At 39.3% G+C, this 17,168-nt stretch overlaps 1 protein-coding gene across 4 annotated transcripts in view; it reads right to left on the reverse strand.

Moving 5' to 3' along the window:
• The window catches only part of PDE5A (phosphodiesterase 5A), a 255,717-nt gene that overhangs the window by 59,542 nt on the left and 179,007 nt on the right, over positions 1 to 17,168 (reverse strand). For all 4 annotated transcript variants that reach the window (XM_077476828.1, XM_077476827.1, XM_077476826.1 and 1 more), the window contains exons 8-9: positions 12,594 to 12,702; positions 1,415 to 1,499 (exon numbers count right to left, since the gene is read on the reverse strand). In XM_077476828.1, coding sequence (XP_077332954.1) covers positions 1,415 to 1,499; positions 12,594 to 12,702 — 194 coding nt within the window. The remainder of the gene's footprint in view (positions 1 to 1,414; positions 1,500 to 12,593; positions 12,703 to 17,168) is intronic.

Raw genomic sequence — 17,168 nt, forward strand, 5'->3', positions numbered from 1 at the left:
GCCAGGAAATAGTCATATAAAGAAAATACAGAAAACTGTCTTTTTTTTCCAATTTTTATTGGAACAATTAATGCTTCAGCTTCCATATTTAAAACAAAAGCATAAAAGAAAGATGTGTAAAACTCAGCCACTGACAACATGACTTTGGCAACTCTTAAACTATCTCTACATTTGTCTCCAATTAAAAATATACACTTCTTTCTTTCTACTTTAAGATCACAGAACCTATTTAAAGGAAACCTGACATTAACCTCCCTGGCGGTACGATTATTTCTGATTTTAGGTGCTAAAAGCGGTACCATTATTTTGCATGAAAATTTAGCGTTTTATATTGTAGTCCTGCAATTCTTAGGAATAACTCACTTAAATCTGTCCAAACCAGAGTCTAGCAGACATCCCGGGTATAATAAAGTTTGAAAAATGAAATCATAAATTATAATATAATAAATAATTATAAATAATTGTACCAAATAATAATATAACAATAATAAAAATTATTCAATAATGTAATCAAATCAAAAACACTGAAATTTGCTCAGTTGCAGAATTGTCACTGTCATTAGTTTTCAGTATTTGATGACGGATCTCCCCACAAATCGCTATCGCTCAATTCTGCGAGTGATTCCAATTTATTATCGCTGTTTTCTAGCTGGTCTAAAACCATTTTTGATTGCTATGGACAATCTCCAGTTTCCAGGCATAAAGAACAGTTTTTATTACATAAAACTGCATGCAGGACACTGGGCAGACCACTAGGGACAACGGGGATGTGAAATATTTACATACAGCAATGTAATCTGTAAGATTACATTATACTGTATGTTTACTGTTTGTTTCCCTTTTTTGAATTTGGCGCCGATCTCCGTCCCCGTGCGCCGCAACACTCGCAGGGCACGGAGATCGGCGATGTGATGCATCGAGCGAGACACGGCTCGCTCGTACAGCGGGGAGACAACGCTGGATCCGAGGGAGAAGGTAAGTAAACCTCCTCCTGGATCCAGCGATGCAGTCCCGAGTCTAGCTCAGGGATACCGCTTTTGGTATGAAAATTCCACCCCGAGCCAGACTCGGGAATACTGCCAGGGGGGTTAAAGAATTATGGGGGCTACCATTGCTAAAGCATTTTTATGAAAATGTGAATTTTTTTTATTCACCCCGTGACTTCAATACTTGCACCATGTTTGCTTGGCCACACAGCCCCCAAGGAGTGTATTGTGTGAAGGGCAGAAGTAGTGTCAGGTCTGATGGTACTGGGATTGGGTACTGGGTGGCAACAGGGACTGGTGTGTTAGGTAATACCACCAATTGTATGTTTCAGCACAAAAAGGTGATTTTATTTAAAAATGTTTTAATTGTTGGTTAAGCTTTAAATCTCTTTCAAGTTTGGCATAAGAAGTAGGAATGGAATAAATACCTATAACTTTATTCTTTTTTCCGTTCTTGATAGGCGTGCACAGTAGACTCTGAATGTTCTTGCTGTTATTTTCTTCATTTTCATTCTGTCAACAAAATGGAAATGCCATGTCACAGGCTGCATTCCAGCTACATTCTCCATCCTCACACACAAAACGTTTCCACTAAAAGACAACTAACGCAGCCAGTAGTAACCCACTCATCCAGAATAATGCACAAACACAGTACAATGTAGCACTGTTTCCTGTCTTGGCAATTACAGCATTCACTTATTCAGACTTGGAAAGAAAAGGCTGTAGCATCACACATGAGAGAGATCATTTCACATTTTGTTTTAGTTAAAACCACAGAATTTGAATGTATACATTTTCCTAAAGTCTAGCTTACATTTATCATTGAATAATGAATAGAAGACATGATGAAACCTGCTTGTACATGTACATAAACAAGGCCTAGAAATGTTACATGGGTGGGAAATCTATGGTATATCAAAATCAAGTCAATAAACATTTTAGCTATCCAAACTAGCATTAAAAAAATAACCAATTACAATTGGACTTGTAGCAACCTGAATCTAATTGAAGACACATAAATAGTTATACAGTCAGAAAGACATTACATTAACAACATCTGTTTTGACTCACAGATTTGTATTTGCCTTATAGAGATTGGGAAGGTTTTCCAAATATATGTGCAGTCCAAAAGGCACCAATCCCCCCTGCTGTCAGTACTAAGCTGGTCTGAAACATTTCCTTCCCTGCCTCTGCAATACAAGTCTGTGTGTGGTTGTGGCTGTAACCCAGCTATACCAGCACAAAGGACTGGAGTGGGAGGACAGGAAGTGGCTTAAGGAAAATGCCGTTCAGGGCATTTTCAAGCAAAAATCTGTCACAAATCATAAGGGTGTACAGGACTATAAAGAGACAAAAATGTACTGTATGTGTTGGGCTTTATATTAATAGAATATGCAGCTTCAGATTTAAAGATTTATATGTTGCCCCTTATTTAGCATCATTTAGTTAGTCTGTGCCTAATATTCCCGAAGTCTGTCAGCTGCTGACCTCACTCCCTGTCCACTGACCCAAGGCATTTGCTTTTCAGATAATTGGGTAACTGAAGTAAATCTTTAATCATTTTATTTTGTGAAGATTCTCAATTCCTTTTATAAATGAGCCTCCGTTTGTGGTCAGGTGATTGACAGATTAGCAAGCTAATATCAAATTTTTCTCCTGGCCCTCAAGCTAGCGAGTCATGTCACGTACACATGAGTGGAATGTCCGACAGAAAAAGTCAGACGGAAGCTTTTCATCGTATAATCCAATCGTGTGTATGCCTCATCTGACTTATTTTTTACGAAAATTCTGACGGACCTAGAAATAGAACATGTTTTAAATATTTCCGACGGAACCAATTCCTATTGGGAAAACCGTTCGTCTGTATGCTGTTCTGATGGACCAAAAACGAAGCATACTCTGAAGCAAGTATGAGACAGAAGCTATTGGCTACTGGCTATTGAACTTCCTTTTTCTAGTTCCGTCGTACATGCTGTACGTCACCACGTTCTTAACGATCGGACTTTGGTGTGATCGTGTGTATGCATGACAGTTTCAGCAGAACTCAGTCGGAAAAACCTTCTGAGTCTATTCCGGTAGGAAAACCGGTCGTGTATACGCGGCATCAGAGAAAATACAGATAAATCCCACACAATTAAGCTGGCCATAGATGGTTTGAATCTCAGCTGGTTCAGCAGGGACCAGCCGAGATTTTGAATGTATGAGCAGGCTGATTGTACCCATTTTGATTGATTGATCAACTTGGGTACAACCAGCATGTTGGATTTTTCATGCAATTATTGCAAGTGGCTATAGCTGCTAGCAAAAATCACTGTGTGTTCTTCTGGCAGGGATGGCTCCCTGAGCCCCCCCTCACAAAAGCTCTGTTGGAGGAATTCCTCCATCAACACTGACTGTGTTTATGGGGGAATCGAGTGATTTTCTGTCCTACAACCACGGAAGAAAATTGCACTATTATCTTTTGCATCATTTTTCCCTCCCTCTTAGATTGTAAGTTGTCACAAACAGGGCCCTTTTAAAAATTTAAAGGATATATAATTTTACTAAAAATATATATGTGAGCCTCTAAAAAAATTCACTGTGATGGAATACCTTTTCACCTTACCTTTCCATCCACTTGCAGCCTTTTGGCTCTGAGTATATGCTGGTATGAAAAGCCTGCTTCTGCCAGATTGACTGTGCTCAATGCAAACCAGCTCTCCTATCTCCAAACAACTTTTAGCGTTGGCCAGAAACAATATGTTTACAGCAAAGGCGGATGAAAACATAGGGCCAGGCCAGGATTTATATTTGGAAAAGATAACCCATCATAGTTGTGTTATACTTTCTATAAGTGTAACTTAAAAATTTATAAAAAATGTTTGTCTTTTATTTTTTTCCGATGCAAAAATTCAGTGCTTCCTTGCAACCACAATATACTTCATATAAGTGTAAATCAAATAGTAATAATTTCCAAAAAATGTTTGTCTTTTACTTTTTCCCATGCAAAAATTCAGAACTTCTTTGCTTCCCCTGGCTAGCTTGAGGGGGTCTACGTGGTTCATTCCCCTGCTGATTTTGTGATGAACTGATTACCAAGAAAGGCTCTAAGCTTCATTTTGCTAAGCACTATTTATATCTAAACTGCTAACATAAAATAACCTCAGTGTTATTTCACAAAAACAATAACCCCATCTGTACAAAATCAACACGTACTGGGATCCCCTTAACAGATCTGCACATGGAAATATCTAAAGAACAGCAGCCTTCTTCCCTCTTAACTTGTCCACTTGTTGCCCTCCCAAAAAATACCTACTGTACATGCCTAGTGAATCCAGTGTTGTCTGATGTAGTCTGTCGATCTGCTGCCACACACCAGGTCTTGTACTGACATTTATAATTATGTCATTGGGGAACTGGATGTCTTTACTGGATTCTTGCACCCAGCCCCCTGATAACATGCCTCTGCACATACACAGTGTGTCAGATGTTGCCTAGCACATACAAAGTGGGCCCAAGATAACCCTAATGCATAATGTAAAGCCCCATACACACTATCAGATTTTCTGCTGATTTTCGTCTTCAGATTTACCAAAACCCTTTAGTGCAAGGGACTGCCTGATTGCATACAAATTGAAACGCCTCAGGTTTGACCTCATATTATATGGTTTTGGTAAATCTGAAGGAAAAAATCTGCAAAAAACCTGTTAGTGTGTATGGTGCTTAAGTATCCCAGGAGGCTTCATAAAACGGGAGGTGTCATTGTCACCTAGGTGAGAAAAGCCAGAAAGACCCACAGAACAATTATTTTGGGGAGAAAAAAAAATTCAATATCTGATTGTTTAATGGCATGGGATAAGGAGGAAAAATACTTCCTAAAGAGAGCGAAGGCCTGCTTTAATGTGTGTCCACTCCTCAGCATATCTGTCTTAAGTTATAGTGAACTGGAATGACAAAACATTTCTTTTTAGCCTTCAATAGAAATAAGAAGGGTGAGCGAGCCCCCCATTGTTCCTCCTCACTTCATGTTATAGTAAGAGGTGGCCAGAGGCAAAACAAGTGAGGGGAAATCTCTCAATGGGGACATAGACAGCCATAAAAAAACGTATTCTCTTTATGGAAAAAAAAAAAAATGAAAAGGGACAGAATGGTTGACACAGAACTTTGGTATTAGTAATTCACTGTGGCAGCAGTGTCCGATAGTCTCCATGAATAAAGCCCAACTCCATGTTTACTTCCACTTTAAATAGTTTCTTTGGCTATAGCTGGCCAAAACTCACTATTTAAAGTAAAAGTCAATTTGGACTTAGGCTTTAAATGTTATGCAGTTTACACAAAGGATGCTGGAAATGCAAAGATCCAAGTTTACAAGTTCTAATTTACTGAGAATGGACAGAAAATATTAAACAGGTAATGAAAGCCAAAACTTGTAGGAAAGTTTACCAGCTTTTTGAAATTTGTAATGTTTCTAAATGCTATCCATTCTGACACTAACTGGCAAAAAAGTTAAACTTTAAAGCATTGCTGGCACTGACAGAACAGTATTCAGGTTGCCTGGGTCAGAAAATAAATTAATTCTAATATTATCCGCCCTCCCATGATTAAAAACGAATACAGTTATTTACAGGTAGAATTTGGAAACGAATAAAAACTCTCCTATAGAAAACACATTATAGAGCAAATGCCCCAAAGTTTGTAAATGACCAAGCATAGTGTCATCCAGGGCAACCAAGCCTTTAAAGTCCATCAGCCTGAAGTGGCTAGATGAAGTGGATGAAGCTACAGGTCATACCGGTACTATAAGGAAACTGGTTATAAAGGTTTTACCTATTTCCCTTCACTTTTCTACCTCATGTTTCTCCAGTTTGCAAAAGTTTGACATGTAAAGTTGGTGGCCAAGGATGTGGGAGGGCCTAATAGTGCAATGGAAATAGCTGACCAGCAGTACTGCATAGGAAAGCATGCCTTTTTTCATACCCTGGGCTGGCCCATCACTCCTGCTCACTTCTCCTTGCTGTGGGTCAACTGAGGTGACCAGCAGCCTTATGAACCAACAGGGAAAAAGTTGATATTTGCAAAAAGGTCTGAATATGGGGCTCCTGGGTGCCCTTCCACAAGAAGATATTCCTTAGAGCGTATGTGTACACAAATTCAGATACCTATATTGTCATTTGAATGGAATTTATTTTTAGACTTTATGAGAGATTTTAACTGCTTGTTTAAGCTCCACACTGATATTTCTTTACTTATGAAATAATGTAAGGTGTGCATAAATTGCTGTGTGCAGTAAAATATAAATTTTCCAAACCAGTCAGACTGTATCTCTATTTTTGGGATTATAATAACTTGCATTGTATTTTGAACATGGTCAATGAGCTTTCCAAATAAATCACTTGGCTGGCCCTGTTCATAAGCACTAACTATTCATTAAAGTGTATTTATAGTCAAATTGAAATCATATATCCATTTTCACATTGAATTTAAGTTATTTATAGTCACTGATGTGGCAAACATTTCATAAAGCATGCCTTCTGAATTTCAGAGGTGCTGAAAGGAAGAATTTCAGGAGGTAAATACAGGAATGACTTCTTGCCGGCAACAAGATACCATGGGGTATGTAGTCCTTAGAAATTTAAAGTAAACATCAAAGGAGAAGCTGCAAAGCAAGCAGGGAATCCAGGAAGTTGTGGAAAGAGATGGGCAGTAGACAGGCAGCACTCACAACATAAAAGGAGATTTTTTCAGGTAAGCTTATATTGGATTGTTAAAAAAATAACTATTGTTTGTATTGTTATTATAATGCTGATATTATTAATGAAAGTGTATGTTGTGACCATAGATTTTCTTTAAGATAACTCTATGCTGATTATAATATGTTTGATTGCTATGATTTACTACCCATAACATATTACAGCTGAAACCAGTGCTGTGTACCAACAATTCCCCATGCTGTAGCTGTTCACTAACCCACAAAGTATGATTCTGAAATCATGGTTCAACTCTGTAACTTTCCACCCCATCAGCCTGGACCAAGCTAATAATGACTTTTCTTTATTCATTGTAAATAGGGAATCTTGAGAGACCATCATTGCTGACATGACAAAGGAAACTTCCATCCTGTTCTAAGTAGGGTGTCTGGGGGGTGTAAATATTTGTTCAGCTTGCATAACTGATTTAGCCGTCTGCTCCCCAGCCAAACCAAATGTTTTAATATTAGCAGAATGGAAAATTGTTGTATGTTGTTACAATTATACATACCTAAACCTGACCATCCATGTTTAATTTGTAATGCTGTTTGGCTTTAAGACAAGGATGACCTCTTTGCATGGGATTAATTGTGTACAACTGATCTCAAGAGACCAGTAATATTTTATGCATATAGGGAACCAAGAGGAAAAACAGTTTGTTGCAGAGTAAGCAAAATGACTCAAATTTTTTCCACAATTAGCTAGTAGGTTTTATAAATACCATATAAACTACAAACATCAAACGCCCAACAAGATAAAATGAGAGACATTTTTCTAATTAAAAAGTCTGAATGAATGATGATTTTGTAAATTAATGTGCACCTTGTGCTGTGCAGTTTTCCAAGTGAAGCAAACCCCTTTTCTGATACTTGTAATAAATTATTGACATTTGTGTTAAAGAAGAAGAAAATTTAGCACAGCTTTGATTTCTTTTAACAAAACTTACAAAGGGAAAATTACATTTTATGGCCATAGGTTTAGTTACATATTTAAAATAAAAATACAGAAAAACCTATTATCTTTAAATTCCACAGACCTCAAAACCTTGTTAATAAAAAAAAAAAGGATCCTTTTGCTTTTAGTAAAGTAATCATTCGCAGACTGTGTGCTACAAAGCTACAATGTTATAGCCATGAACATGTCATACAGTATAGTGTTTGTGCAGTACAATGATCTGCCTTCCACACCCCCTAGCTGTGAATACTTTTGCGTACTAGTTTCAATTTTCTAAAACTGGAGGGGTAGAATTTAGTGACACTAAACCCTCATTTAAAAAAAAAAAACTTTACAAGTATGTATTCTTAAGTCCAGAAAGTTCCTTCTATTGTTCTCCACATACCCAAAAAACATTCTGGTGCCGTAATCTGACTTCCTGTTAAAGGATGGCTACATTCATTCTCCATGGTCCCACTGTAAGTGGGAACGTAGCCAACCATTCTTGTTCACTCCCAAATGGACTAGGGACCATGGACTATGGGATTTGTAGTGTGTACAGGGCAGTGCACATGACTAAAACTAACGTGTACTGCTCGTTATAAAGAAACAGAGGTGAGGGAAAAAAGGAGAGATTCAGAATCTCATTGAGGATGTTACAAGGAGGCGGAAAAACACAGTAAGAAATTATTTTATAAAAAATAGATTTCAGGGCCATTAAGTATTGGATGTGTATGGATTATTTTTCAAGAATAAGGAAATTGTTTAGTGTCACTTTACTAGTAGTAGGCATGTTTTTGATGAATATATGAGCATAGTTAGGAAGGTTGGTGAGGGGCTAAAACTCACATAATTCCCAATTAGGCTGTACCAGACACTAACAAGATTGGAAAACCAGTACACTGATACTAAGCATGACTGACTTATAACCCCTGAAACATAAAACAACCGGAGGCCAGGAGGTAAAAACAAAGATTCTTCTTGACTCAAGACACAGCAAAGAATCAACCCCCCCCCCCCCCCCCATGTCTCTTTGGTCACTGAGGTAGAAATGCCTCTGGAGGAACAGAATACTCTTCAAGTATATGTAAAGCCCAAAAAAAAAAAATATATATATATATATATATATATATATATATATATATATATATATATATATATATATATTTCGTTTTGAATAGAGTTTTTACTGCTTTCTGTATCTGACCATTGCCATCATGACATAAAATAGTGGGAAATCCAAAGTGTTAAGAGTTAATAATAAGTAGGGAATTATGCTTTTGCAATTTTCTTTCCTTCAAGCTTGATTCCCCCATTAACACAGTCAGTGTTAAAGGTAGAATTCCTTCCAATGCATTATTGTATACTGACAGCGGGAGGTTTCCCCACTGTCATAATACAATGATCAGCCAGCAGTGACTGTACGGAAAAAAAAATAGACAGGCTGGTTGTACTGGCATCGCTCAACAGATCAACGTCAGTACAACCAGGCTGACCATAGGTGAAATTCGACTGGTTCCTGCCAGCTATGGCTAGCTTTACTTTGTAGAGATGTTCTGCCACTTCCTGGTGCTTCTCCAGAACAGGATTTGAATAGGAATCTCAAAAGAGGACAGCAAAACATAAACTAAAATTTGTTTAACTAGTCCCTACTAAATCCAAAACAAAAAAGAATTTGTGTACACATACGTTCCAAGTAATATCAAGTAGGTCAAAAAATGAATACATTAAAAAATGACAGCTTTACCAAATACATTTTCAATACTAACCAAGAAGCGTTTATATAGAAAAGGCTTATATGTGAATAATGGAAGTAAATTTTGGGCATGGTTAGTCTAAAAGACACAATTCCCAGAAAACTAAGCTTTTAAATAATCTGGATGCTCTCTAAGCAAATACATTAACTCTGAGAAAGTACTATATTCCTAACACAGTAAATTTAGGGAAATTACAAGACAGGAAGTCTTTTGCAATGACATAATTGCATAGAGCTTACAAGGCTTGCGAATTAATAAAAACTGGGAAACAAATGTTTTGGTTCTCAGTTCTAAATATGGGCAATAACTGAAACAACCTCATCAAATACGTAAAGAACCACTATAGCACAAAATACAATATTCTGGTAATTATACTGTATGTGGTTATTACCCGCAATGTTAACAGTCAATATATATATTCCTTTTTGTTACATGTCTTTCTTTCAGTTTTTCTTCACATTTACCTATAGGAAGCTGTCTAGTAAATGTGTCAGTTACAAGAGGTTGGGAAAAAATATAACACAGGCAGGGGGGCTTATAAAAGTCAGCCTTTATTCATCTGGGTTAAACATTTTTTTCCAAAAGAAAAAGAAGCTGTTTTTTCATCACATACTCAATGTGGAGCTCCAGGAATAGCAGCACTTAAAAAAAATCTGCTGACTTATAAGAAATTAGATTCAGAAAGGTATATGCCACCTCCTGAACTTATAGTATTTCTTTTATTTACTATTTACATTTTTACTGCCAGGAGTACACTTATGGAATACATCTGGCACTCCACTGGTGGATTTTCATGTCTCTGATACAACAGCTGCAGAATCCACATTTGTAGCCCCTTTGCATTCCCCTCCTCTCCTCTTGATGAATAAAGGAAGGCTTTGTATTATGCAAACCCATTTACAAAATACGAAATAGTCTGTGAATGGACAGCTTGAAGGAGGGGTAGGCAGTGTGGCTACTGTGTAGCAGAGCACACCTCTTATGTCAGAGCACTGGGAATATAGTGATAGCTATACTCCTGACACTCAGTAAAAATGCAATTGGTTAATAAAAGAAACAAGTTCACAGGGTGGCATACGCCTCACTGGACTTAACCCCATATAATCCAGGATATTTTTAAAACTGTTGTAATTCCTGAAGATCCTCTAAACTACATGTCCATCAAAGTCTACCCTGTCTACAGGGTAACAATGCTGCTGTGTGGTTTCACTGCAGAACAAACAGAGTTGTCATTGTATTACAGGAAGTGGAAAATTATTGGATCCACTGGAAGAATCAATAGGTAAAATGATGATGCACAAGAAAGCCCACAAACAGTTTGCTGAAGACAAGCAAACGAAGGGAATGGAGTACTGGAACCACGTCCTGTGATCTGATGAGAACAAGATAAACTTATTTGGTTCAGATGGTGTCAAGCATGTGTGGTGGCAACCAGGTGAGGAGTACAAAGACAAGTGTGTTTTGCCTATAGTCAAGCATGGTGGTGGGAGTGTCATGGTCTGGGGCTGCATGAGTGCTGTCGGCACTGAGGAGCTACAGTTCATTGCGGGAACAATGAATGCCAACATGTACTGTGACATACTGAAGCAGAGCACAATCCCCTCCCTTAGGAGACTGGGCCACAGGGCAGTATTCTAACATGATAACGACCCCAAACACACCTCCAAGATAACCACTGCCTTGCTAAAGAAGCTGAGGGTAAAGGTGATGGACTGGCCAAGAATGTCTCCAGACCTAAACTCTATTGAGCATCTGTGGGGCATCCTCAAACAGAAGGTGGATGAGTGCAAAGTCTCTAACTTGATGCCATCATGGAGGAGTGGAAGAGGACTCCAGTGGCAACCTGTGAAGCTCTGGTAAACTCTATGCCCAAGAGGGTTAAGGTAGTGCTGGAACACAATGGTGGCCACACAAAATATTGACACTTTGGGCCCAATTTGGACATGTTCACTTAGGGGTGTACTCACTTTTGTTTCCAGCGGTTTAGACATTATTGGCTGTGTGTTGAGCTATTTTGAGGGAACAGCAAATTTACACTGTTATACAAGCTGTACACTCACTACTTTACATTGTAGCAAAGTGTAATTTCTTCAGTCTTGTCACATGAAAAGATATAATAAAATATTTACAAAATGTGAGGGGTGTACTGACTTTTTTGAGATACTGTATGTCTTTTTCCCATAGTTCTGCTTTAAAGTATATCTAAATATAACGTAATTGTAATATTTTGCAGTTTATTTGTTCTTAGATGTGATGGCCTCATTTGTTTTCCTTTTTCCAATTACATTTTCAGCAAATGAAAAAATATAACTGTTGATACTAGCAGAATTCTAGTATCCTAACTTCCTGTGCATTGAACTGGAGCCTCATACAATGTAATCAGTGTTGCTAGATATCTTCTGTAAACTACAAAACACCTACCCACTATGTACTGGAGATGAGGGATGGAGAATATGTTTATTGTTCATATCAGGGGAGCATCCTAGTGTAACAAGGTTGCACCAACATTGATACAGTATTATGAGTTAGTGATGTCACCCTATAACAAGAAATGTGTTACTGGCAGTATCACCAAGAAAAAATAAAGGAATATTACAACCATCACAGCCAAGAACTGGTAAGCTGCAATATATTATATTTTTGTTTTTGGATATAGATATCATTGTATAAGTGACTGTAAGCTATAACATGGGTTTTCCAATCTCCCTTTATTTTAGATGATTAAATTTAATCCATAGTTCAAATTGAAACAAAAGTGTAAAAGATAAAAAAAAGCATACATTCACTCACAACAGGGGTGCTAAAGAACCACCCCCATGTATATAAGCTCCCCTCTGAAATCTCAGACTCCCCCCCTTCCAGCATTAATACATGGAGAAAATGGCATTATATATTATATATTATTACTGCAGTATTTATTTTAGAGCCAAACCAGAGAGTAGAGAAATTACAAGTACGGTTGTGGTGGAACTGCAATCTAAGTGGTGGATCTCTCCGATTAGTGCCTAAAGGTTATAAAAAGCCCATGTCAGTCTAAAACAAAACCATAATTTTTGATTGTTCTTACACCTAAAACTATTTTTATCTGCTTAGTATCAGTAATTTCTCTAATTACAGAAAGACAATATATATGTCACAAAAACGTAACCAAAATAACGCCACCAGACACAAGCAAAATGTAATTAACTTACTGTCCAACAAAACCTCTTGTCTTTGCACACGTTGGGTATGTTCAGTGGTTCCATGGTATTTGCCACGTACTGGGCATACATGTAATTTATTTGGTTTACAGCATATTCCCTGTATTATAAAAATCAAATCAAAGTTAGCTGAAAAAAAAACAAATAAATATTGTGCATACACGTTAGTAAAAAAAAATCACAGAAAATACTGGAGTATACAACCTACCACACATCTTCCACACAACAGCTGTTGTCTTATTTGACCACTTGACCACTGGGCAATTAAACCCCCCTCCTAACCAGACCAATTTTCAGCTTTCAGTGCTCTCACATTTTGAATGACAATTACTCGGTCAGGCAACATGCTATCCATATCAATTTTTTGTCCTTTTTTTTCAAACAAATAGAGCTTTCTTTTGGTGGTATTTGATCACCATTGGGTTTTTTATTTTTTGCGTTATAAATGGAAAAAAAACTAAAAATGTGTAAAAAATAGAATGTTTCTGTGTTTCGGTTATAAAATTTAGCAAATTAGCAATTTTTCTTCATAAATTTTGGTCTCATTTATTGAGACACTAGCCAGGAAAGTACAAATACCCCCAAATGACCCCTTTTTGGAAAGTAGACATTCCAAGGTATTTAGTAAGAGGCATTGTGAGTTTTTTTAAGTTGTAATTTTTTTCCCACAATTCTTTGCAACATGAAGATTTTTTTTTCTTTTTTTTTCCAGAATTGTCCTATTAACCGGTTATTTCTCTCACACAGCATATGCATACCCCAAATTATACCCCAAAACACATTCTACTACTCCTCCTGATTTTGGCGATACCACATGTGTAAGACTTTTACACAGCCTAACCACATACAGAGGTCCAACATGCAGGGAGCACTGTCAGGCGTTCTATGGACATAAATTACACATTTCATTTTTTGACTACCTCTTACACTTTTGAAGGCCCTGGAGCACCAGAACAATAGAAACATCAACAAAACGACCCCATTTTGGAAAATAAACACCCCAAAGTATATTCTATAAGGCATAATGAGTCTTTTGAACATGTAATTTTTTTTCCCACAAGTTTTTGGAAAATGTGGAAAGAAAATGAAAGCTTTTTTTTACAGAAAGTTGTCAATTTATAAGATATTTATAACACATAGCATGTACATAACAAAAATGGCACCTCAAAATACATTCTGCTACCCCTCTGGAGCATGGCAGTACCACATGTGGGAGACTTTTCCACTGCCTGGCCACATACAGAGGCCCATCATGCAGGGAGCATCATCAGGGACATACATTTCAAATCTAATTTGACTACCTATTACACTTTTGTGAGACACTGATGGGCACTCTAGTGGCAAGGATGCGTCATGGATGAGAACTAATGTGGCGTGGATGTGGCACGGATAAGCACTGATGTGGCATGGATGAGCATTGATGTGGCATGTCTGTGGCAAGGATGAGCACTACTGTGGCATAGATGAGCACAGATGAGGCATGGATGAGCATGAATGAGCCATGGATGGGCATGGATGAGCACGCATGGAGCGTGGATGAATATGGATGAGCATGGATGAGCACAGATGGAGCATGGATGAGCACGGATAAGCCGGGGATGAATGGAGCATGGGGGAGCATGGGTAAGCATGGATGGAGCATGGATGGAGCACAGATGAGCCAGGGATGGATGGAGCATGGATGAGCACAGATGGATGGAGCACGAATGAGCCAGGGATGGATGGAGCATGGATGAGCATTGATGAGCCAGGGATGGATGAAGCACCAATGAGCCAGGGATGGATGGAGAATAAATGATCACGGATGGATGGAGCACGGATGAGCCAGGGATGAATGGAGCATGGATGAGCCAGGGATGAATGGAGCATGGATGAGCCAGAGATGGATGGAGCATGGGTGAGCCAGGGATGGATGAATCATGGATGGGCACAGATAGATGGATGACGGATGAGCCAGGGATGGATGGAGCATGGATGAGCCACGGATGGATGAAGCATTGATGTGCACGGATAGATGGAGCACGGATGAGCCAGGCATGGATGGAGAATGAATGTGCATGGATAGATGGAGCACGGATAAGCCAGGGACTGATGGAGAATGAATGAGCACAGATGAGCCAGGGACGAATGGAGCATGGATGAGCACGGATGAGCCAGGGATGGATGGAGCATGGATGAGCACAGGTAGATGGAGCACGGATGAACCAGGGATGGATGGAGCATGGATGAGCATGGATAGATGGATCACGTATGAGCCAGGGATGGATGGAGCATGGATGAGCCACAGATGGATGGAGCATTGATGTGCACGGATAGATGGAGCACGGATGAGCCAGACATGGATGGAGAATGAATGTGCATGGATAGATGGAGCATGGATGAACCAGGGATGGATGGAGAATGAATGAGCACGAGTGAGCCAGGGATGGATGGAGCATTGATGAGCACAGATGAGCCAGGGACGAATGGAGCATGGATGAGCACGGATGAGCCAGGGATGGATGGAGCATGGATGAGCACAGGTAGATGGAGCACGGATGAACCAGGGATGGATGGAGCATGGATGAGCATGGATAGATGGATCACGTATGAGCCAGGGATGGATGGAGCATGGATGAGCCACAGATGGATGGAGCATTGATGTGCACGGATAGATGGAGCACGCATGAGCCAGACATGGATGGAGAATGAATGTGCATGGATAGATGGAGCATGGATGAACCAGGGATGGATGGAGAATGAATGAGCATGAGTGAGCCAGGGATGGATGGAGCATTGATGAGCACAGATGAGCCAGGGATGGATGGAGCATGGATGAGCACAGGCAGATGGAGCATGGATGAGCCAGGGATGGATGGAGCATGGATGAGCACGGATAGATGGAGCACGGATGAGCCAGGGATGGATGGAGCATGGATGAGCCAGGGATGGAGCACAGATTGAGCATGGATGAGCCTGGGTTGGATGGATCACGGATGAGCCAGGGATGGATGAAGTATAGATGGGCACAAATGAGGCATGTATGAGCATGGATGAGCCAGAAATGCATGTATGGATGGGCACAGATCAGCACTGTGGGCACTCCAGAGACAGCCCACAGTGCTGCTGCACCCAGCTCCCCCCTTTCCTTGCACACTCTACCGATCAGTGCGGGGAGAGGGGAGGAGCTGTACCGTATAAGCTCCAGTTTGTTGACAATTGGATGGAGCGATCACGTGGTAGAGGGCCGCTGTCATTGGCCCTTTACCCTGTTCCGTGACGCAGTGGGTCCGGAGAACCCGTCAGTTACGGATATTCCCGGGTGCACGCCCCAGGGGGCGTGCAGGAGCGCAATTCTATGAGGGCGTCCATGATACCCTCCCAGAATAAGCCAACCGCGCTGTAGCCGTCTTTTGACTATGGCCTGGTCGGCATGTGGTTAACTTTAAGTACGTATATATAACAATTTTTTGTTGTTGTTTTAGATTAAGTAGGAATGGTATAAAACATTTGTCAGGTAACTGTTGCCTGCATCTCACTGTGGAGATTTCACTTTATTTCTTGTCCTGAAGACACAACAGAAAGCAAAAGTAAATGTATTTCAATAAGGGGTAATCTCCCTTAGATAGCTGCCAGTGGAACAGGTTTCACCACTAGAAGATTTCCCCTCTATTTCTGTTCCTGTGAGATCTGTAAAATGTTGGATTTCCATTCAATTTCTGTTCTGATGACAATGGTCATAAAAATACATAGGGTGTGTAAATCTTAGTAAATTACCCCCAGTGTGTGTGTGCACAAGCACTGGATGTGTTTGATGGTCAGGAAGACCAAATCTTCTAAGTTGAGCAGTAAAGCTGCATAAAGAGCCACAGGGCTGAATATTGTCTGTTTATTGTATTGATGGTGCGCACCCCCTGCATGAGAAGATATCTATGTGAACATTTTGTGTTACTTTTAGATAAAAGTGGGCAGAAAAAGCTGTTTGTACCAATGAGCTACAAATTGTCTGTCACAGAAATTTTAGCCTGGAAAAAAAAGAATTTGATGTGTATAAATGCAAGTGCATGTTTATGCGCCTGTACGCATTTAAAAGCATACACTTAATGGACCATACTGGTACTTTCAATGCAGGATCTTTCTGCCAGGAGTCTATGATCAGTGATTTTATTACAACCAAGTGCATGAAGCCTAAACTGTATTAAGCTATTTATGCTTATTCCCAAGCTGGGTGTATACTTGAAAGTGTAGAGTATGTAGCTATTTGGCAAATTTGAACATATTGTAAAGAATCTCTACTGCTGCAGATGTGCAGGAATTTTTTACCTTTTTGATAAATATTTTGGGTTAATGAATCTTTACCAAAGTGAATCATTTCATTTTGATTAAAAGTTACTGACATCATGCCTAACAAGTCTCAGAAGAACAGGACAAGTTAAGTGCAAGCTTCCTTGTGTTTCGGAAACACCACTGACACAAACCTGAACGTACGTCTTCTTATGAAGATCTAAGACTTCTAGGTTGACTTTGAAAAGGACCTCCAGGAGATTGCAGAGGGTACATGCAGAAAGACTTGTGATGCCCTATATA

The sequence above is a fragment of the Lithobates pipiens genome, unplaced genomic scaffold (assembly GCF_037356315.1).
Source record: "Lithobates pipiens isolate NorthernLeopardFrog02 unplaced genomic scaffold, aLitPip1_a1.2 Scaffold_13, whole genome shotgun sequence".
NCBI classification, from domain to species: Eukaryota; Metazoa; Chordata; class Amphibia; order Anura; family Ranidae; genus Lithobates; species Lithobates pipiens.